Genomic DNA, 22,250 nt, shown 5'->3' with positions numbered 1-22,250 from the left:
CCTGGCCTGGCCATACAGCTCCCACACCCTGGCACTAGCTTGGAGCTGGGCTGGCTCTTGTGTGAGCATAGCCAGCACAGGGTCAGTCCATGTGGTTGAGGTTCCAGAAGGTTAGCCCAGGGGGATCCTTGCAGGCAGCACAACTCAACCCTGTAATAGTCCCTCCAGTCTCCTCCTGCAGCCAGCAAGTGCCCAAGATGTGCAGCCCAGGCAGATCCCAGCCCAGGCACCTGCAGAGCCTGGTGCCGGTGCTCACCTTGGTCCTTCCTCCAGCACCGCAGGATCCCCATGTCCACTTGGGTGCCCAGAGGCTTGCTGCTGGGCTGGTTTTGGGGTGCAGGAAAGGCAGTAGAGACCCAGCACCCTTGCCAGCAGATGCTGGTGTGGGTGGCAAGAATGAGACACTCAAGAAAACACTGGGCCAGAACCATTCTCTTGTCTTTAACCTGAGAGAGGCACTACACAGCTCTTGCAGGGGAACAGGGTTTTCTCCTCACTCTCCTCCTGCAGCAGACTCGAACTCAGCAATTAACAGAGATAATGCAGACTCCTGTCTGGCACTATGCCAGGAAGATTATGCTTCCTTTTTAAAGAGCACTATGTTGAAGCAAGATAAGAAGTGAAGTCCTTGCACAGCTGGAACTTGAGACACCCTCACTAAACCCAAACCCCTGAGGCAGGAGAGGCTCCCTGCTTCCACCGTGCCTCCAGCACTCCCCTCACAGCCTGCTGGTGTTTCGGAAGCCATCGTAGGTGAACGGAGGGAGGTTGGGCAGGCAGGAGGCAGCTGCAGGCAGGCAGGCAATGGGGTTGGTGTCACACGCTGTGGGGTCCTGCTTGCTGGTGAAAAACACCCCATCATGTGAGTAGATGGAAGGGTCCAGGTCATAGTAGTTGTAAGGTCTCAAGAGGAAGCCAACCGAGTTTCCCACTGTCACCGTGTTGGGAATGTCCTCAGAATGTGGGATGTGAAGGAAACCAGTAGTTATCCAAGCAACCAAGTCCTGGGCAGGGAAGAGCAACAAAACCGTGGCCATTTCAGAAGCCTGCAGTGATTGAAATCTGCTCAGAGGCCACAGGAGTTACAGGAGAGCAGAATGGGACCTCCACTGCACCAGCCCAGTCACATCCCCACATGCTGAGCTCTCCCTTCCCAGGAACGATCCCCTCCCTTCCTCAAAGACCTGCTTGCAGCCACAGCCATAGAGGTCACCCAGCCACTGCTCTGACCCCCACAGCCAAGCTCTGACCTTGCAAACATCTTCCTGAGGTTTTCCAGCATTTCTCCAAAGGGAGAAACAAGCTCCTGCTCCTCCCTCTGACCAAGACACCAAGTAGGCACAGGAGAGGGGGTGCTCAAACTCCCTTCCCTCATACCCGAGGGTGCTGCTTGGCCAGCTGAGCCTGCTGTCCTGCAGGCTGTGCCAGGGCCACTCTGGGGCTGCCACTCAGCCCAGGGCTGGGTATTACAGCTTCAGCCCAGGGGAGCCCAACCCACCTCATCAGTGATGGTCTCATTGTTGATGAAGTCTGTGAAGGCAACGGTGGGTGTCCAGGGGTCGTTCTGGTTGTAGATGCTGGTGCTGGTGGGCTCCTCCTCCTTCCGCCGGGTGACAGCCAGCTGGTACCTGAGGACAAGAAAAGAGACAGGAGCAGCCCCCTGGGGCAGGGCAGAGCTAAAAGCCATCTGCCCAGTCTGCAGAGCACAAACCTCCTCCTATGGAGCAACCCCTGCCCAGGAGAGTGTTTGCCCTGTGCCTCCCCATCAAGGATCACCTGCCGGCAGGGCAGGACCCCTTCTCTGAGAAGCTGCTGTCCCAGTCAGAGCAGCCTAACCTTGCCCAGCTGATGGCCCTCTCCATGGAGCTGGCTTCAGGGATATGGTCCCCTGCAAAACTGGAGATCTGGATCCTGTAACCACGCTGGTGGCCCCACTTGTTTTTGCTGTTGGCAGCGAAGTAGAGGTATCTGGGCAACTTGGACTGCAGCCGGAAGGCAGCCTGGTCCTCTGTGTCCAGCACTTTCTTGGTGAGTCGTGGTCGCTCTATCTGCTGCTCTGGGTTCCAGGGAGCCTGTGTCATCTCAAACACCATGTCATGGGCCACCAGGGAGTTTTTCACTCCTGCAAAGCAAAAGTCAAGTCACTGAGGAGTGTCTCCCAGACCTCTGTTCCACACAGACATCACTGTGGCCAGAGCTTGCTCTCCCCATCCTCCCTTCCTACATCCTGGACTCTGAGCACCAGATCCTGTCTGCAACTGAAGCTCCTGAAAGTCCAGCACTGTTTGTGCTCATTGGCACCAGAGCTGGAAGAGAGCTAGAAGCCACCAGGAACAGCCCAGACTTGGAGCAACACAAAGCAGAGTCATGAGCCGGGGATGTCAGAACAACAGGAAGGGCACAAGAGCAAATTGGTCTAGGGACAAGATGGCAAGAAGCTGCCCAAAAGCTCTTGATGGAACAGGGGACTGGTGTGTGGCACCTGCTGTCCATCCTGGACTAAGCCTGTGCCATGATGTCCTCCTGCACTCCACTTCCCTCAGCTCCATGCAGGTTTCCAGCTTGTGAAAAGGACATTTCAGAGCTGAACCTGCAGCCACTCTGGGTCTGAGCTGTGGGGCTGCTATTGAGGCCAGGAGCAGAGCCCCAGGGAAGAAGATCCATGCCCAGCAACTGCTGCTGTGCTCATTTCTTTCCCTGCCCTTGCAGCAACATCAGGGACAGTCTGACTCCATCTGCCTCTTCCCACTTCCTACAGCTTTGCAACCCCTCATTTTCACCTCGATGCTCAAAACACCCCCCAAAGGCACAAGGAACAGGCTTCGGTTTGTGAATTCTGATGCAAAGGAAACTAGGGATTCTTTAACCAAAGAAAAGGCAGGAGCATGCAGCAAATGCAATGTCAGCAGACTTGGGGTATGGAATGGTAAGGGAAGACTCAGAAAAGGACTCTGCCATCAAGCAGGAACTTTACTTCAGTACATATCTGAGCCGTGCCGGCAGGCAGGGACACAGTCCTAGCCCTGCTTTCAGCTGTGGTGTGAGCCGTGCCGGCAGGCAGGGACACAGTCCTAGCCCTGCTTTCAGCTGTGGTGTGAGCCGTGCCGGCAGGCAGGGACACAGTACTAAGCCCTGGTTTCAGCTGCGGTGTGAGCCGTGCCGGCAGGCAGGGACACAGTACTAAGCCCTGCTTTCAGCCGTGGTGGCAGCAACGGCACCTTGTAAGGCCACACAAAACCACCACATCGCAGAGAGCTGCAAGAGAGGACACATGCTGGAACCTACTGCTTGCACTGGGGTCAGCTGCAGCTTGGTGTGGGAAGTTCTCTGCTCACTCCCTGCAAGGCAGGGGACAGCACAGGTTACTGCAGCTTCTCCTCAGGCTGGTAGGGACACAGCCTGCTGCTACCAGCGATCTCCCTGGTCCTATGCAAGTGCAGAACATTTGCTGCAACACCCACAGCTGCCAGTCTGTGTCTCTAGCAGCTCGGCAGCTCTCACACCTTCCCTGCAGTCCCTGGAGTGGTTTGGCCACCCTGTCCCTTCAGGCTCAGCTTCTTTCCCTGTCGCGGGAGGGATGCCAGCACCTGCTCAGCCTGCCAGGCCTCCTGGACTCGGATAACCCTCGGCAGAGATCTGCTGCCAAAGAGCTGTGGCTGCAGGAGCAGCAGAACTCACTGCTGTCTGCAGCCTGGCAGGCAGCACACAACTCACCAGGATTCCTCAAAAGAGGCACAAGGACAAAGCTGCACAAGCTCAGCCCTGCACAGCACCAGCCCAGCTACCCTGCTCGGGATACAAACAGAACATTCCCAGGGAGCACCGACCAGTAGGGGCAGGCTCACACCTTGGATGCCACAGACAGGGCTGTGCCACGCCGTCTGCCTGGCCATGCCCATAGCAGCACTGCCAAAGCAGGAGGAGCAAGGAAACACCAACATCTTGCGGCTGCCACCTTTCATCCTTCCCTGGGCTGAACACAGAGCCTCAGGCAGTTTCCACTGCCTTCAGCTCTTTGACCCTGACAAACTAATTTTCACACAGAAAAATAATTCTGCAGTGAAAGGAGAGGTTGGAAGAGTCAAAAAGCAGAGTTCTGATGTCAGGTGCTCAGGATTCGACAGAGGAGGAGGCAAAAGCTCCAGGGTTCACCAGCATAAGCTCAAACGTTACAGGAAGACCTGGACCTACCTCCCACATCCAAGTCCACTTTATAGTTGATGGAGTGGGTATGGATTGTACCCAGCGTGTGCTCCCAGACCCTGTTGCCATATCTCAGACCATCCCCGTGGAGAAACGAAGAGCTGGGGTACCCAGTGGCCTGGACCTTGCCTTCAATGGCCCCGTTCTGGTAGAAGATGAAGTCCCACACGTAGTCATAGTTGCCCACAGTCGCAATCGACCGAATGACCAGAGCAGAGCTGACCAACCCCCCGTAGTAGAGCGACTGCAAGTTGGAGTAGTGGCGCCTCAGGGGGGAGCCCAGGTTCTGCTCAAAGATGCAGAGGGCACCTTTAATCGTTCTGGGGAGCTGGGAGTGGGTGAGGCAGTGCACATCCAGGTAGGTGGCTAAATAGGGGCAGTCGACGCCACGCACCAAGGGGGAGGTGTAGCGCCCGATGCCAAAGCTGCCGTCCATGTACCTCGTAGACATCCCTGCAGGGCAGTTGGAGCCGTACACCGACATCGCCTCTTGGACGCTGATCTCGTAAGCAACCCTCTCCCCCTGGTGTCGGATGTCGAACAGGCGCAGGCCCCTGCTCACGCTCATCCCGAAGGCGAAGCTCCAGCCCTGGAACAGGACATTGTTGTTCCTGATGCTGTAGCGAGGACCCTGGGGCTCGAATTGCAGCGGGAAGGGTGCAGCCGGGGGCGCTCGGGGCTTCATGGACGAGAAGTCCCCATCCTGCGGCGCCCTCCTCACCTTCTGCACGCTGAGGCGACCCTGCACATAGGCACTCTCCAGCTGCACCATGTCCGGGTAGTACTGTCCGTTGTAGAAGACCCTGCTCACGGCCCACTGGGACATGTCCAGGCTGCTGTGGTCCACCAGCACCTCCAGCCCCACCGGGTGCACAAAGAACCCACTCACGTTCTGGAAGAAGGCGAACCAGGTGATGCGATCTCCAGACCGGGACCCACGGGGAGCAGCTGTCAGGGCTGCCAGGTTGGCTCCATCATACTCCAGGACCTGACGCATGAAGGACGGAGCTGCGGGGAACACCTGACCCCTCAGCACCTCTGTGATCTGCTGGTATTCCACAGCCAGCGTCGGCCTGCGGTGGTACGGCACCGTCCCCCCGTACCTCTGCACCGTCACGTCCCGGTGATAGGCTGGCGTGGGCAGTGGGCCCACCACGTACTCGGTCACGTTGGGCTCTGGCTGGTTCCCAAAGTAGAGCACAGCCAGGGCCTCCCGGCGGGGACGAGCCCCCCCCTCATCCAGGAACCGCAGCACCTCTGCCTTGGCAGGGACCTGCAGGTCGATGGAGGCGATGCAGTTGTCGGAGGGCTTCGCCCTCGAGGCATCGACCAGCTGCACCCCGAGGCTCCCCCGCAGGTACCGCACCACTTGCACCATCTCCTCGGGGCTCAGGTCTGCAAAGACCAGGCTCTGGCCACCATCGCTGTCCTCCTCTTGCAGCGGCTGGTGCTGGCAGGTGCTGGGGCCCTTTCCTCTGGTCAGCAGCACACAGACTAAAGCAAAGATCGTGGCTAAGGCCAGCACCAGGAGGACGAGCACCGTTTTCATGTTCATGCTGGCTGCTGGGCCAGAGGCTTTCACAGCAGCTTCCAGAGCAGGGTTTCCAGCTGCTGCCTCTGTCAGTTCACACTGCACTGGATGGATTAGAAGGGAAAGCACAAAAGACTGGGAGAGGCTAGGGGAGGAGATCTGAAATTCGTGGTGAACAGAAAGGGCAGCTCTCCTCTCTCCACTGCAGCCTTCCCTGTCCTCCTCCACAGTAGTGCCCTGAAAGAGCTGGTGGAGGTGCAGGGTCAGTGACTCAGACAAGTTCCACATCATTCTGTTGCTTTTTCAGTCCAGACTAGCTTCCTGAGGCTGCCTGTAAAAACGAAGCTCCTGTAGCCAGCCCAAGGGGGCTGGAGCCACTGTGAGGCTCTGACAAGCTGGGAATTGTTGCCGCACTGCAGAGTTCCACCTCCTTGCAACTCACCAAATTTCCTTGTTTATCAGGCTGCTTCCTTGTAAACATTCTCCCTGGCACCTCCATGCCAAGCTTGGAGTTACTTTTTACTTTATGTTTCAATGATCCAATGATGGAAGTCTTTGCTGAGAACACATCCATCTGTGTAGGAGCATGAAAACTTTGGCAGGCATGGAGAGACACAGCTCAGGATGGGACTGCAGCCCCAGCGCGCGGTGAACAACCAGCTCTCAGTTTGCACCTCTCAACAGCCACAAACTAAGTAATCCCCCAACAGCCCTCTGAAACAAGACCACGCAGCTTTTGCCTCTGCCTCTGAACCAAAGGTAAGCTGAGGTGCAGCTCCTGAGAAGTTCCCTCAAGGCCAAAACCAACCCAGTCTGTAGCATCCAAGCAGGCAGCCAAGGGCAGTTTCTGCACTGCTGTGCCCAGCCACTCCCAGGACTTCCACCAGAGGCTAAGACAAAGGCCCCCTGCAAACCCCACCAAAGCCTCTGCTGGTCTCAGCACTGTGGAAAGAGCTTGGCAGAATGAGGCACTCAGGCAGCAGGGCTCAATGCTCCATCCTGACATGTAGCAGATGCTTGGGGCAGACAGGATGCAGTGCTTCAGCTACAGTCCCTGCCTGTCCCTGAGCTGGTGCTGAGAAGTACAAGGAATCCAAGAGAACCAGTCCTGGGAATTCAACCCAACATTTCCACTCTTGCTGCCAGCCTCACCTCACCTCACCCTGGCCTCCTTCTCCTGTAAAAATTTCCAGGTGGAAGACACCCCCCTTCAAACTCAGCACTGCCTCCAGTTCCTCCTTCAAAGCAGATCTTGCCCTGGACCAGCCCCTCTGCAGTCTTCTGGCCGTGCTCACCAGACACCACACTGGCAGGCAGAAGGCCACGTTGCCATAGGACACCTTCCATTATGCTCACCACCAAGGGCAGCCTCAGCCCTCTTTAGCCCAGGCTGCAGCTGTGCAGGCCAGGGCCACGCGCGTCATCTGTGCCCCACCAGCCGCTGTGCCAGCCGGGCTTCAGCAGCCCATCCATGTGGTCTCTGTGCCAGAAGAGAGGCTCACTCCATGGCATGGACACAAGCAATGGGGAGAGACAGGATGGATGAGACAAGAGCTTTGGCTACACAGGACACAGCAGCTACAGTTTTGGGAGACACCCTGCTCACATTGCCTTCCAGCTGGCCTCCCCTGGCAGGTGCAGGTACCTCTGAGTAGCCTCAAGCTAGGCAAAGCAGGCTGGCTCCCAGGGCAGTCTTTGAATCCATGGAGTCAACAAAGGCTTCAAGGACTCCTTGAGATCAGCCTTGAAAGAAAATCTCCCCTCTGCATCCTCAGTGAAATGGATGCCATCTGCTAAGGCTCACATCAAAAGGGGAGAGCTGTTACCCTCGGCAAGGCTGAGCAGAGCCAGGACCTACCTCCTGCCCCCTGGGAATTTCAGATGTGTCCTGCTGCAACACGCAGCCATGCAGCTGAGCCAGGCTGCTGCAGGAGCTCTGGAACTGCCTGCACAGTGCTCATCTTGACCTCACCTTAGAGCACAGGGAGAGCAGAACACTCAGCTTTGACTTTGTCTCTTGGTTTTGCACCCCAAGTCCTCAGGAGCCCAGGCCAGGCTGCAATGACAGGTGGTGATTTCCAGCTCAAGAGAACTGGACAAGCTCCATGGGCCTCAGTGCCCCACAAACCACAGCTCAGCCTTGCAGGTTGCCTGGGAGACAGCTGAAAACAGAGCACAGGAACAGGGTTGTGTGCCAGGCGTTTGGGGAAACTGAGAAACCCCAGGCAGTAATGGGGGCTTGCCACAGGTCCCCAGGACAAACCAAGGCTCACAGAGGACACAAGTGACACTTTGGGCGCTGCCTCTGCCTTGCTGCAGGGTAGTGCTGTGGATGCCACTTCCACACCACCTCAGCTAACACTGCCCACGGCTGCTGCACTTTTCAAGCTGAGGACTTTCAAAGCCTCGTAGAAGCAACACAAGAATTAGCTTGCACTTTCTGGGAGCTGTGTTTCAGAGTAAACAGAACAGCCCTAAATCCATCTCCATCCTGCAGCAGAGACTTCAGGAAGCAAAGTAATTAACTGCAGCTGCAGAGCCAAGAAACCTGTGGCAGTCCCTTACCGAGGTAAAAGCAATCAGGGATCTTTAAGGACCACACACCCCAGTGAACTGCTTGGGTACCTTCTCCAGAGCAGCCCAAGGCAGCTTAAAGCTAACCTAGAATTAAAAAGCCCCAAATGACGTCTCCCTCGCAGCAGTGCCACTTGTTTGTGACCCGTTTGGTGCACATGCCTCTTCCCACAGCCCAGATGCCCAGTCCAATTAGCCCATCACCCTGCCCACTTCACATGGGCAATTCACATCCTACCAACGTTTATTTTGGTCACAGAGCTGATTAAGGTGCTGCCCATCAGGACAGCTTTTATGCTCATCCATACATCTCCCAGCAGCTAAACTGCTCACGTCCCCCAGGCAGAGAAAGGGGGCGAGGAGTTTGCTGGCTTTTGCTCACATGTAAAGGTAGAGGTGGCCAAAAACAGTCTGGAATTTATAGAAACCAGGCCTGGAGACAGCTTCTGTCTCATGGAAACTCGGAGTCAGCAGCTGCCAGACAACTGAGTAAAGCCTACCGTACAGGAAAGCCCTGTGCCAACTCTCCTGACACAGGCAAGTCTCAAACACGCCCCAAGACAGACCTCAAGACGGTTTGGGAAGCTCTCACCTCCTCACAGGGTCAACTGGGGAAGGAGCGGAGCTGCCTGAGCCCTGCCCTCGCCGGCCGTGGCTCTGGCAGCGCTGGAGCCCGCAGCTGCTGCTGCCTCCTCTCAGGTTTGTAACGGTAGAGAACCTGCAAGTCCGAGCCCTGACTGCTGCCTCTCCTGGTCAGGAAAGTTGAAACTACTGTCCTGGGACTGAGGCGGGGGTCACGGAACACAAACCTTGCCCAGTTCCTACAGGTAAGCCACGCTCCCTGCCAGCACGCAACGGGAGCAGCTGCCTGCACAGCACCGCCAGCACAGCTGCTGGGACCGCGGCTATCTCCAGCGCTGCTCCTGGGGCTGCAGTCCCCACCGAGCCCTTTCCAGCTGGACTCCCACCCCCGACAGCACTTCCCCAGCCTTAAGCTCTCGGCGGGGGAGGGGAAGGCCCTCCCGCAGCGGCGGCTCCGAAGCGGCAGCCAGGAGACCGCAGCGGCTCCGGGGCTGGGCACCAGCGCCCCCTACTGGCCGCGGGGGCTGCTGGCCTGGGGACGGGCGGGAGCGGCACCGGTAGGTGCCCCCGGGCCGCGCTGCCCTGCGGCGGGCACGGGAAGCGCAACACGAACCGCCCGGGGAGCAGGGGACCTCTGGCCGGGCACTGCGGGGCACCTGCTGCGCCCTTTGGCAGCACACGGGCAGCCAGGAGGATAGGGGCCCAAGCACTTCCCCCCGGTGTGACCCCAGTGCCTGTCTCAGCCCCGCAATACTGGGAGAGGTGAGGGAGCAGCCACGGGGGCTGCAGCCCCTCAGTCGAGCCCCACAATGCCTACCGTGCCTGCTTTAGCCGATGGCCCCAGAGCCCCACACGCTGGGCTGAGGTGGCACAGATCACCCAGGCCAGGGGTAGAGCCAGGAGCAGAAACAACCTGGAAAGCAGCGCAGAGCAGTTCATGGCAAAGCGGAGGGAGAAGCAGGCAGAGAAGGAGCAGCTGGATGTGAGAGGCAGGAACAGGACAGACACAAACACTGTGCAGCCAAGGAGCTCAGCATCACACACGAGGGGCTACCTTAAAAGAATTCCAAGTACCTTATTTTAATTTCTTGACATGGTAAAAGTTTACACACTTTGATCTGGCAGAGCCAAACAGGGTCAAAGGAATCATCAATACAAAGGAGCAGGAGGGGTTGGGCTGCTCCCAGACAGCAGCCAGGACGCAGTTGGTTTGTTACTGAGTATTTATTAGAGGGAAGACTAAGGGCTGACTGACTACAAACAGAAGTCGATAGCAAAGGGCCAGCAGCCCCCTACACTCTTGGGCAAATCCCTGGGAAATCAGCAAGAGACAAGAGGGGTCCCAGGTGTGGAGGCAGAAAAAAAGATGTACAAAAAGGAGGGCAGGGGAGCTTGTTCCATTTGTCACCATGGGTACAACGAGAGCAACACTACTGCAAGGTACTGCACAGGGAGGGTATCCAGGGGTGACAGCCAGGTTCCTGAACAAATGATTCACCCCTCCCCCAGCAGGGCACTTCAGCAGAAATTCCATAAATAAAACGTTCTGGAGCCTGTAGCCACACACAACCTGGCAGGACACAGCCAGCCACCACCAGAGGGGTTTGCAGTGGAGCACCAAACGTCCCAGTGGCTTGGAGTCACGGGGCACGTGGCTGTGCCCACGAAGGGGAAAGACTGCAAGATCTGCAGAGGTCCTGGGTGGGCACTGGCCACCCTCCCCCAAGATGCCCCACGCTGGCCAGCTCTGCCCTGCAGAAGGGAGCTCTGCCAGGAGGCAGTGATTCTGACCACGTGTGGAGACCACCCAGGGCTTCAGCATCAGACCTCCAGCCTCTCCCTTCCCTCAGCCTGGGCAAGAGCTTCTCCTGCTGAAAGGGCACTAGGTCCTACGTGAAGTAACATTGTTTTTAGCCAAGAAAGTAGCTCTAGTCGAATGGCAAAAAGGAGCAGAGCCACCTAAGCTGCTGAGCAGCCAGGGCAGCCACCAGTCCCAGCTCAAGCACCACCTCATGCTCCACGCCACAGCTGGCAGAGCAGAGGCAGCAAGGGCAGAACAGGAGAGCAGAGCACTTGACAGCGCCAGAGTCCTGAAGGGGCAGGGTCCTGCCTTGTCAGAGGGTCACAGCTACAGCCAGCAGTGAGGAATGGGCTTCCCCACACTGCCCCACCACCTGGGCTCATCCTCCTGCTAAACAGCCTGGCTCAGGGTCTCCAGTGACCAGTGAACCTCCAGACAGGAGATGGGACAGGACAGGGGCTTGGTCTCTAGTGTGGCTCCTACTCAGGTAGGAACGCTCCTGCCTGGCTGGTGCTCTCTGCAGCAGCCCCTAGGGCACCCCAAAGCAGCCTTCTCATTACCAGTTACTAGAGGGAGGGAGAGCTCCTGAGGCCTTAACAAAACCAATCACAAAACTAGGCGAGAATTTCTTTAGAGTTTAACTAACAATGCAAGACTATTTCCAGCCAAGCTTCCCATCTCCATAGTCACGTAACAAACCAAGGCAATGACGGTCTTGAGTTGACTGAACAGTTCTCAACTTCAAACGCTGACACTTAATAAAGGGTCTCAGCATTGCTGCTCCGAGGCCTCTTGATCTTCTCGATGTTTTTAAGGATCATGTCATGCAAAGTGACCTGTGAGGAGGAGAACAGAGACTCAGACGAGAGGGGTGAAGTCACCCAGCCTTCAGCTGTCCCCAGGAGCACGGGTTAAGGGCAGCATAGCTCGGAATAGCACCACCCTCACCCGTGCTGCAGTCACACTCCTAGCTAAGGGCTCCTCTTAGCCAGGCTTAGCAAAAGCCACTACATCTAACACCAAAAGGGTTTCTTTAGAGACCCTAGGAAGGGCTTTTACTGCACAAGGAGTTTGGGACCAGAGGTTCTCACAGAAGAACCTGTGCTAGGCTTCTGTGAAGGTTCAGTTGCAAACACCTGCAGCCTAGCTGGTAGAGGGACAATGTCTGGCTCTTGTCAGGAAAGCCAAGGCAGAGCATCAGGAGATGGCTTCTCCCTAGGACTAGGTGTGTGCACAGGGAGCAGCAGGGCCAGAAGGACTCTCCCCAGATGCTCAGGGAGCAGCAGCTGCTGCCACTCACATATTGGTTCCTCAGCTCGGAGATGATGAGGCGCAGGCTGATGTACTCCTTCTCGTCGATCTCTGTCACGGTGCGGCGATAGTCCTCCTGCGGGAGCAGGCACACTCAGCTCAGCCTCCTACACACCCCCCAGGGTGCTGGCGCTAGGGAAGACCCCGTCCAGCCTGCTCTCCTCCCATAGCCTCCTGTGATCTCCTCTCCTCCCCCAGGGCCCCTAGCTCAGAAGAGCAGTGCTGAAGTGGCCCTGAGAGCTCCAAAGCAGTAGCATGCAAGGGCAGTGTCTGCACCTCCCTACTTACCACGTGAGGGTACTTGGCTATTTTGGAGACCAGCTTTGCTCTTGTGATATAGTATCTGGCAAGAAAAGGGACAGACTGAAGGTCAGACAAATAGCACCAAGACCTTTTCAAGGCTCAAGCTTTCCTAGAACAGCCAAGGGACCCTCCCTCCCTGAGGATTTCCCTTTTCCCACGGGGATCCCCAGAGCATGCCCACCTAGAAATCTGGTCCAGGTAGGATGCTGCCTCACTCTCCACAGTTCGAAGCTCAGCCACCGTTTCCTCCTGCAAGGGAGACAAGGAAACCCTGAACTTCAGCAGACTGCAGCTGTCTGTCAGCACTCTGAAGGGAAAGAGCCTCTGCAGTGAGAGGTCTCACTCAGACTTGGGTTTTAAAAACTGAACCAGTCCTGTGAGTGCAGCTCCTGGATACCATCCAGTGAAAGACTCAGAGGAACCCAAGAGATCTGTGTCCCTGGAGCACCTCCCATAGCAGAGCATAGAGCCAGTGGGGCCTCACCTGAATAGAAACACCAAAGTTGTTTCCATCTTCTATCCTGGGAATGAGAAGCTGCACCCACATTTTGACCTGCAAGGAGAGATCCCAACGCTGGTCAAGGCCAACATCTCCAGAGAGACCCCTCAAAAGTTTGACTAAAAGAGCCTCAGCACTCTGGCACAGTTTTCACTGTCAACTCCTGCAGGTGCCTCCCTGCTCATGCAGCACTTGTGAGGAGTTTGTTTCCTATGTGGCTGTGAGGCCCTGAAGCCACCAGGAGCACAGCTGCCATGGGAAGCTCTCCTGACTGTGTCACAGAGCTCTCAGATGTCCATGGCTGTGCAAGAGAAAAAGCCACCAGAAGAAGACTGTGTAACAGACACCCTTCTCCTCCTCAAAGTGCTCTGCAGAGCTCCTTAAGGGCTCAGAAAAAGACTGTTCCCCCACACCTACCTCCCAACCATTTTTAGACATTTTAGTTTTGTTTCTCATCTGCAGAGGAGCCCTCTCCTTCCAATTGGAGCAGCCTTGCACGTCCAGAAGCAAAAGCATCCCTCAGCCTCCCTTGCTCACACTCACCGTGTTACACTTCTCAATCAGCAGCCTGATTTCTGGTTTCACTTTCTCAATGATGTCCACCAGCTGCTGGTTGCTCTTCAGCATCCCATTGGGCATCACAAACACTTTGGTACCTGGTGGCAGAAGAGAAAAGCAGCTGGATCAGCACCAGCTGGAAAGGGTGGGCCAGGGGATTGGCCCCGAAGTCCATCTGAGTGTCTTATCTCCCACAGAAGATTCAGTGGGCCCTGGGCCAGGCTACAGCTGACCTATGTGGAAGGTGAAATCTCACATGGGACAAGAGCAGCTGCCACAAAATAAGGGAGAGAGAAAACACAAAGCAGAGATGAGAGCTGCTGAGGCTAGGCACGAAGGATTTTCCTGATGCAAGTGTGAGCTGTTTCTGCTTCAGCTCCATCCAAAGTCTTCAGACACAGAGAGTTTTCAGCACAGAGCCCTTGTAGATCAGCTGCCTCTCTTGGCCAAACTCAAGCAAGTTGCACTTGTGTCTGTCAGAGAAGTTCTAATTCCTGACTCCTCCACAACAGAACATCTGCAGGCCAGGCTCTGAGGGGCTACAGCATCAGGCTGCATGAGCAACAGCTTTTGCCAGGACAGAGCAAGTAGGGCTCTCATGATCTCACACCCCTGCATCACAGTGCACTAGTCTGGGGGGCAGGCAGCAACACAAGAGACTTGGGGACTCTTACCCTGAAAGGTCTCTTCGTGGTCTTCCAGCTTCCTCTTTTTCATATTGGGCTAAAATATACAAAATGTTTTACTCACAAACCAGTCTCAAGCTACAACAGTGCTGCAAGGGAAATGAGGAAAACTTGAGAACTGTCACTGCACTCCTATTTCTAAGCACCCTTCAAAGCACAGGAGGGCTGCAGAGACAGCATCACCCCCAGCAGACTTCCCATGCTCGAGAGACCAATTCCTAAAAGCTTCTGGTAGAGCCAGAGCCTGTTATTAACCACAAACACCCTGCTGCAGCACAGAGCCAGCCATGCAGTTTTAATTAAGAGAGGCAGGGATGACAGCCAAGAGGGTAACCTTACCCCATCCAGCCCATCGTGGCTGTTTGTGAGAAGAATTGGGTCAGGCACCGGGAGGTTCATGTCCGAGTGGATCTGAGTGAGATCATGGATATTCAGGATGGGCTCCTGGAAAAGAAAGCAGTTTTGTTTCTTAATTACAAGCCAACAAATTCTGTCACACCAAACACAATGAGAAGACAAAAGGACCTTCCTCTTACCCAGCCATAAAATAAGGATGAATGAAAAAACACTCAGAACAATAGGCCTGGGATCAGACCTCTCTCCACCCAGCAGCATCGTGCGAGCTCCAGACTGGGATTGAAGCTGCCTGCAGTGCTGCAGTGGCTGCAGGGTCACAGCCTCGTGAAGAGCAGCCCAAAGTGGCTAAATGATGTGGTGATCAAAGAAAGATGAGAAGGGGAACAGTCCCTACAGAGCTAACAGCACCGGCGTGCATGCAGGCAGCTGAGCCACAGCTCTGTGTCCTTGTAACAAAGTGAAGCGTGCCAGAAAAGACCCAGGACCAGACTTGTCACATCACTTCCAACACACAGCCTAACAACAAAGAAGGATCCAGAGAAGGACAAATAGCTCACCTTAAGGAACCCATCAAGTTCTAACAGCTTCTTTGGGAAAAAGTTTGCCACTAGGTCTTCAGCCTGGAAAAGAAAAAACAGATGATGCTGCAAAGCACCACCCCAAGGTTCCCACCTGCAGACAGAAGGCCAGGGAAAACCCCTGTCTGAAGGCAGGGGACAGCAGAACACATTCTGGGCTGCCAGGCACCGTGCTAAGCCCAGGCAAGATGCCAGCAGAGCCATGAGGCAGCTCCACTCCAGCAAGTGACTGATACTCTGAGTGCTGCTCCCAGGAATGGCTCAAGTCACAACGAATCCCATCAGAAAGATAAGGCCTAGGGGCCTCTTTCTTGTCCTGTCACATTCTGGGGCTGCGGCAGAAAGACACTCACCTCACTTGTGATGCGCTCCCTGAAGGAGTCAACCTGCAGAGGAAAATCAGAGCTCAGAGCCGCTCTCAAAGCACAGAGCTCAGCACAAGCCGAGCACTGAGCCCTGCAGCTCAGCCGCAACCGAACCCGGGAGCTCTCTAAGCACCGCTCCCGTGAGACCCCTGCAGACCGGAAGAGCTCCTAAGCACGGGGCAGCAGCGGGCAGGGAACGCTGGAAGCGGCTCCTGCCTCGCCGTCACCCGTACGGACCGACCGCAACAGGCCGGGCCGCAGCCGCGAGGGGCGGCACAAGCAACGGGGGAACGGAAAGCCGAGCAGCTCCCGCCCGGATGGAGCTCCAGCAGGCCGCACACACCTGGCCCGCGCCGGGGCCAACGGCCACCCTTCAGCAGGCACCGCTCGGCAGCGGCCGCAGCGCCGGCCGCACCCCCGCCCTCCCGCGGGGCCGCAGCACAGCGGCGCTGGGAGCGCCGAGCCGCACGGCTGGAGCGGGCGGGCCGCGCTTGGCAACAGCACAACCAACGGCCGGGCCGAAACGGGAAGGAGGCGGCCCCGTACCAGCCCCGATCCGGTTCAGCCCAGCGCAGCCAGACAGGCTGGGGGACGGCGGCAGGAAGGGCGCACCTTGAGCTTCACCTCCGGGTCCACCTTGAGCAGCGAGGCCATAGCGGCGGCGGGCAGGTCCGGGTCTTGCTTGGGCGCGGGGCCGCGTTACCGCCTGCCCCAACACCGGCGTCGCCGCCACCGGAAGTGACCTCACAATGCCGCGCCCGCCAATGCCGCGCGCGCCCGCCGCCCGCGTGACTCTGCCCCCTCCCGCCGTGCCCGGTCCGCGCGCACGCGCCGCCGGCCGCTCGCAGGGGCGGGCTCGGGGGAACGGCGGCGGCGGCGGCAGCTCCGCACGGCCCCGCCCCGCCCCGGCCCGGCCCCGCTCGCCCTCGCGTCACTTCCGTCGCGCGGCGATGGCGGAGCGGGCGCGGGGCTGAGCAGCGGCATGGAGGGGACGCGGCCGCCCGCCTGCACCACGCAGGTCAGCTTCGTGTGCCAGCGCTGCAGCCAGCCGCTGAAGCTCGACACCTCCTTCAAGATCCTTGACCGCCTTACCATCCAGGAGCTCACTGGTACCGGCGGAGCGGGGCACCGGGGAAGGGACGGGGAGTTGCGACCTGCTACCGGGCCCGGGTGACGTCTCCTTTCCCGTAGCTCCGCTGCTGACCGCCGCCCCTGCACGGCCTGGGGATGCGCACGAAGAGGACGGCGCGCTAACGGAGGTACGGCGAGGTCGGACGCGGCGGGACGCGGCGGTGGCCGCCGGCTTCCGCGGTGACTCTGTTGCCTTGTTGCGCAGGAGGCGTTCGCGGAGAACCGGCAGGATGGTGTCTCTAGGAGGTTCATCCCGCCAGCCAGGTACGGCCGCCGCTGCGCTGCCGCCGGGCCCTTCCCGGCTCGGAGCCTCGGCCGGGAGAGGGTACCCCTGGATCTCTCCGCTGTCACCGCCGTATGAGCCCCTCAGAGCTTCCTGGGGGGTCCTGTGGCCCTCGGGCGGCTCCGCGGGCAGTGGTGCAGTGGTTTGAGCACCGCAGCAGGGCTGTGTTCAGGACGCTGCCGGTCGGGGGTGGCTCGGCACACAGCACGGCCGGGCAGAGCTCAGCCCTGCCCCTTGCTTTTCTCCTTTCCCGCTCCGAGGCTCAGGCTCAGCACTTGGCCTGCCGCCCCCGGACCCCTGCACTTAACTCCTGATAAAATTCTTTCCAAGAATGATGTCCACAGAAAGTGCCAACAGCTTCACGCTGATCGGAGAGGCGTCGGATGGCGGCACCATGGAGAACCTCAGCCGCAGACTGAAGGCAAGTTCAGCCAGCTGGTACCTCGGGGACTCTGACACAGAGCATCCCTTGTCCCAGGTGTTCTGGGCAGATGAAGTCACAAAGCTTTCTGCAGTGCTGGCCTGCTGCTGCCTGTCTTGGTGAGCAGCGCAGCAGAGCTGGCTTGTGTTAAACCAAGACAGGACCTGCCGAGCCCTTCTGACTGGAGCAGCACAGGAGTCAGTGGAAGATGAGCAGTTCACTGCCGGTGGCTGGCCCTGACCTGAGGGTGAGCTCTTTCTGCAGGTCACTGGCGACCTCTTTGACATCATGTCTGGGCAGACGGATGTGGATCACCCCCTGTGTGAGGAATGCACGGACACTCTGCTGGACCAGCTGGACACACAGCTCAACATCACAGAGAATGAGTGCCAGAACTACAAGTGAGTAATCCAGGGGACACCTGGGCCTGGGGGGGTTACGACCAAGATTTGGCTCCCGTTGGTCAGTAAGAGACATCCCTGATGTCAGCAGCTGGGCTTTTCTTTGTCTTGAGTGAGATGCAGGTTTACTTTTGAGAGCTCTGTGGTTCCCAGCTTTGCCTAGCTGCAGTCTATGGGCTGCTCAAAACACCAGGAGCACCTGCCTGTGGTGCCCGTGTAACTCTGTGTGCCCAGGGGCCACAGAGGCAGGCAGTGGCAAGCCCTCAGTCACCGTCTTGCTTCCCTGCGCTCCTGACTCGCAGCGCAGGACCGAGTGCGGAGGGCTCAGGACACCGGCGGCCCTGGCTGCGCTCTGCTGCCGCATGTGGGCAGCCGTTGGAGCTGCGACTGCTGGCAAGGGCTGCCCAGCATCCCTGTGCTAATCATGGCCCCCCGTAGGCGGTGTCTGGAGATACTGGAGCAAATGAACGAGGACGACAAGGAGAAACTGCAGACGGAGCTAAAGGAGCTTGCGCTGGAGGAGGAGCAGCTGATCCAGGAGCTGGAGGAGGTGGAGAAGAACCGCAGGATTGTGGCTGAGGACTTTGAGAGAGTCAGGGCAGAGGCAGAGCGACTGGAGCAGGAAGAGGCTCAGTGAGTGAACTGCAGCTGTTAGCTGACAGATAAATGAGAGCATGACGTGGAGAAGGCTGCAGGTGATGCAGGTGGGGCTGCTCTTGGCCAAACGCGAGGACGCTGTGAGCAGCCACAACTCCACCAGCACCTCCACTCAGGTTTCTTCTCCTGCTCTCATTAAAAGGTATCAGAAGGAGTACTGCGAGTTCAAGAGGCAGCAGCTTGAGCTGGATGATGAGCTGAAGAGTGTGGACAACCAGATGCGCTACGCCCAGATGCAGCTGGACAAGCTGAAGAAAACTAATGTGTTCAACGCCACCTTCCACATCTGGTAGGGCACAAAGGGGCAGCTGGCTCCTGGTCTGCAGCGTGGGGCTGTCAGGGTGCTGCTGCCCCTGGCAGTAAAGCTCAGGCCAAGTCAGTTGCCCACCACAAAGCAGCTGTGTGTGGCTCCTGGTGGTGGCACTGAGAGGGTTCAGCCCTTGCAAGTGTCCATGTGGGCTGTGACAAGGCTGCTTCTGTAATGCTGCCACCAACCCAGGGCCTGCCCTGCTGCCAAGGGCAAGGCTTGAATCAGGGCAGGCAGCTCAGCGCCTTTGGGCTTTGTTAATGGACTCTGTATAAGATGAGGTCCTGGAGAATGAGTTTGCTGAGGGAACTGTTCTGTCTGGAGGAGGCTTAGGGGAGACCTTGCTCTCTACAGCTCACTGAAAGGAGGCTGGAGCCAGGTGAGGGTTTAGTTACTTCTGAGTAATTACTAACAACAGGACAAGAGGAGGTTTAGGTTGGGCATTAGAAGGAATTTCTTCACCAGAAGAGCTCTCAAAGACTGGAATGGGCTCCCCAGGAGTTGTGGTCCCTGAGGCTGCTCAAAGCTGCTCCTGCCCAGGGCACTCACCTGCAGTTGTCCCTGTTGCAGGCACAGTGGCCAGTTTGGCACCATCAACAACTTCAGGCTGGGCCGGCTGCCCAGCGTGCCCGTGGAGTGGAACGAGATCAACGCTGCCTGGGGGCAGACAGTGCTGCTACTGCATGCCCTGGCTAACAAGATGGGCCTCAAGTTCCAGAGGTAGAGCATCCCCCACACAGTTCACCTGCAGCCTGGGCAGAGGACAGGCTCACCTGCCCCTACATCTCCTTCCCTCCAGGTACCGCCTTGTTCCCTACGGCAACCACTCCTACCTGGAGTCCCTCACGGACAAGTCAAAGGTGAGGCCATGCCTGAGGCTGGGCTGACTGCTGCAGAGCCCTGCTCATGCTGGGGGCACACAGGACTAAGTCAGCTTTGTGTTTATGGTCCAGGAGAGCTAGCTGACCTGGCTTCTCCAAGCTCAGGACACCTTGCTCCATGTCCTGTCAAGCCACTCCTCTATCAGGTAGTACTAAAAGTGACAGGCCCATTGAACCATGTGTGGCAGTTGGCTGAGGGGAAGATGGCATCACCTGGGGTGATAGGTGGCAGTTAGGAACTCAGGGCTGCACATGACAACCCCAGAATAAGTCACAGTTGCGTGCCACAAACCACTTCTAAGCATCCTTAGGCAAAGCTGAGGCTTTGCCTAGGCTGAGGAGCTGCGATGCCCATGTCGAAGGGGAGCCCCCAGGGTACCAGTCACTAGTGGTGTCCCCCAGGGATCAGTGCTAGGCCCGGTCCTGTTCAGTATTTTTATTGATCTGGACCAGGGGATTGAGTTCACCATCAGCAAGTTTGCAGATGACATCAAGGTAGGAGCAGGTGTGGAACTGTTGGAGGGTAGGAGAGCCCTGCAGAGGGACCTTGCTAGGCTGGATGGGTGGGCAGAGGCCAATGGGATGAGATTTAACAAGGCCAAGTGCAGAGTTCTACACTTTGGCCACAACAAACCCAGGCAGCACTACAGGCTGGGGACACAAGTGGCTGAGAGCAGCCAGGCAGAGAGGGGCCTGAGGGAGCTGGTAGATAGCTGAACATGAGCCAGCAGTGTGCCCAGGTAGCCAGGAGAGCCAATGGCATCCTGACCTGGGTCAGAAACAATGTGTCCAGCAGGACAAGGGAGGTTATTCTTCCCCTGTACTCAGTACTGGTCAGGTCACACCTTGAGTGCTGTATCCAGTTCTGGGCTCCTCAGTTCAAGAGAGATGTACTGGAACATATCCAGAGAAGGGCAATGAAACTGGTGAGGGGCCCTGTGAGGAGAGGCTGAGGGAGCTGGGGTTCTGCAGCCTGCAGAAGAGGAGGCTCAGGGCAGACCTCATTGCTGTCTACAACTACCTGAAGGGAGGCTGTAGGCAGGTGGGGTTGGGCTCTTCTCCCAGGCAACCAGCAACAGACCAAGGGGACACAGTTTTGCCAGGGGAGGTCTAGGCTGGGTGTTGGGAGGAAGTTCTTCAGAGAGAGTGATTGGCATTGGAATGGGCTGCCCAGGGAGGTGGTGGAGTTGTCATCCCTGGAAGTGTTCAAGCAAAGCCTGGCTGGGGCACTTAGTGCCATGGTCTGGTTGGTTGGACAGGGCTGAGTGCTAGGTTGGACTGGATGAGCTTGGAGGTCTCTTCCAACCTGGTTGATTCTATGATTCTCTTCTAGGAGCTCCCCCTGTACTGTTCTGGAGGGCTCAGGTTCTTCTGGGACAACAAGTTTGATCATGCAATGGTGGCTTTCCTGGACTGTGTGCAGCAGTTTAAAGAAGAAGTAGAGAAAGGTGAAACTCGGTTTTGTTTGCCTTACAGGTGAGTGGTGCTACCTCAGGTGTCGTATTAACCCCTCGTGTGCTGTCTCACCACTGGAGCAGCTCACAGCACTGCTTCGTTTCCTCTTCCTCTGGCATCTTCCAATGTGGTCCATAATGTGCTGGATTACCACAGCTGCTTTTAGCTTAACCTGACATCCAAAGCTGGTTCCTCAAGGAACCAGCTTGTAAGATCTCCTTCAAAGCCAAAGTGTTCATACATGGAGTAATACAAATAGCAGAGCCCAGGTTTCACAGCTGGCAGCACACTGAGATTAAACTCTTGCCCTGGTACCACGTTAATGACCCTCTGTGTGCCACAGGATGGACGTGGAGAAAGGCAAGATTGAAGACACAGGTGGCAGCGGTGGCTCCTACTCCATCAAAACACAGTTTAACTCTGAGGAGCAATGGACAAAAGCACTAAAATTCATGTTAACCAACCTCAAGTGGGGCCTGGCCTGGGTCTCATCCCAGTTCTATAACAAGTAGCCACAGCAGCAGGCAGCAGAGCAGCAGCTGCACCTTGCTGGAGGCAGATGGAGATGTCTCTTGCTCACAACCTGTGCAAGATGTTTACAAGACCAAAAACCCACGAGACACTTTATTTTAAATGCCCTTAGGATGAGTAGTAGCAAAGCAATATGTAAAGTTGTGTCACTGAGCTGAACAGAATAAAAGCAGCAGCTAGCCTGGCAGGGTGAGCCTGGTGTTTTGGGGTACTTGTGGGGTGTGTGAATCAGTGTCTGGCTTGGGAACACCCCAAGTCTGACACTGCTCTGCTGCAGCTAACAGGGCTGAGAGAAGGGAAGCAGTCCCGGGAGTGCGGTGGGAGAAGTGGCAGAAACTGCTTGGTCACTGAAGGGTAACTGCAGCATGATCTGAGTTGTATCAGCACTTGTGCCACTGAGGCTGATCTGGTTTGAAGTAGTGCTGTGAACTAGGCCTCTCCTGCAGTTGCAGAGTTGTCCTGAGGAGCCAAACAGAGCCTGCTCCTTTCCAGGGTACGCTGAGGGCACAGCAAACGGGTGGCCTTTGCTCCCTCCACAGCACTGGCAGAGAGGGAAGGCAGGAAGGAGCAGCTTAGCTGCAGGAGGCTGCCCAGTCTAGCTGTTAGCAGCAAGTGCAGGACAGTCCAGCTGTGCTGTGCTCCTGGCAAAACCCCACACCTGTCAATGACTCAGAACACAGCTCTGAAGAGCTTTACTTTATTCAGAGGAAGCTTATTCACAGTTTGGAAGATGTAGCTCTTCCAAGAAAGCTTTTGTTAGGGGAAGGGGCATTTCTAATAGTGCTCAGCTCCTTGTGCCTTCCTCCACAGAATTTCTAACACAGAACACACAAAA

The 22,250-nt window shown here is 56.9% G+C and overlaps 3 protein-coding genes across 4 annotated transcripts; 1 reads left to right on the top strand and 2 right to left on the bottom strand.

The window, feature by feature from the left end:
* Positions 1-426: 426 nt before the first annotated feature.
* On the bottom strand, positions 427-5,758 carry AOC3 (amine oxidase copper containing 3). Of its 2 annotated transcripts, none has more exons than XM_064174096.1 (4): positions 4,192-5,758; positions 1,837-2,122; positions 1,499-1,628; positions 427-1,004 (listed from the first exon to the last, which is right to left on the bottom strand). In XM_064174096.1, the coding sequence occupies exons 1-4, from the start codon at positions 5,756-5,758 to the stop codon at positions 720-722; spliced, it is 2,268 nt and encodes a 755-aa protein (XP_064030166.1). In that variant the 3' UTR covers positions 427-719. The 2 variants fall into 2 exon arrangements, with proteins under 2 accessions (XP_064030166.1, XP_064030167.1); XM_064174097.1 differs by having other exon boundaries at positions 1,499-1,629; positions 1,919-2,122.
* Positions 5,759-11,311: 5,553 nt separating this feature from the next.
* Positions 11,312-16,111, bottom strand: PSME3 (proteasome activator subunit 3). The gene is made up of 11 exons (XM_064174123.1): positions 15,961-16,111; positions 15,337-15,369; positions 14,963-15,025; positions 14,388-14,492; positions 14,037-14,085; positions 13,348-13,460; positions 12,790-12,858; positions 12,487-12,554; positions 12,291-12,345; positions 11,992-12,078; positions 11,312-11,527 (listed from the first exon to the last, which is right to left on the bottom strand). The coding sequence occupies exons 1-11, from the start codon at positions 16,000-16,002 to the stop codon at positions 11,447-11,449; spliced, it is 765 nt and encodes a 254-aa protein (XP_064030193.1). The 5' UTR covers positions 16,003-16,111; the 3' UTR covers positions 11,312-11,446.
* A 152-nt stretch (positions 16,112-16,263) lies between these two features.
* Positions 16,264-21,602, top strand: BECN1 (beclin 1). The gene is made up of 11 exons (XM_064174107.1): positions 16,264-16,457; positions 16,540-16,607; positions 16,685-16,743; positions 17,093-17,183; positions 17,448-17,584; positions 18,023-18,217; positions 18,384-18,530; positions 19,119-19,268; positions 19,348-19,408; positions 20,763-20,905; positions 21,228-21,602. The coding sequence occupies exons 1-11, from the start codon at positions 16,331-16,333 to the stop codon at positions 21,394-21,396; spliced, it is 1,347 nt and encodes a 448-aa protein (XP_064030177.1). The 5' UTR covers positions 16,264-16,330; the 3' UTR covers positions 21,397-21,602.
* Positions 21,603-22,250: the final 648 nt, after the last annotated feature.

Source organism: Pogoniulus pusillus, chromosome 40 (genome assembly GCF_015220805.1).
Source record: "Pogoniulus pusillus isolate bPogPus1 chromosome 40, bPogPus1.pri, whole genome shotgun sequence".
NCBI classification, from domain to species: domain Eukaryota; kingdom Metazoa; phylum Chordata; class Aves; order Piciformes; family Lybiidae; genus Pogoniulus; species Pogoniulus pusillus.
This window is presented reverse-complemented; position numbering and strand designations above follow the sequence as displayed.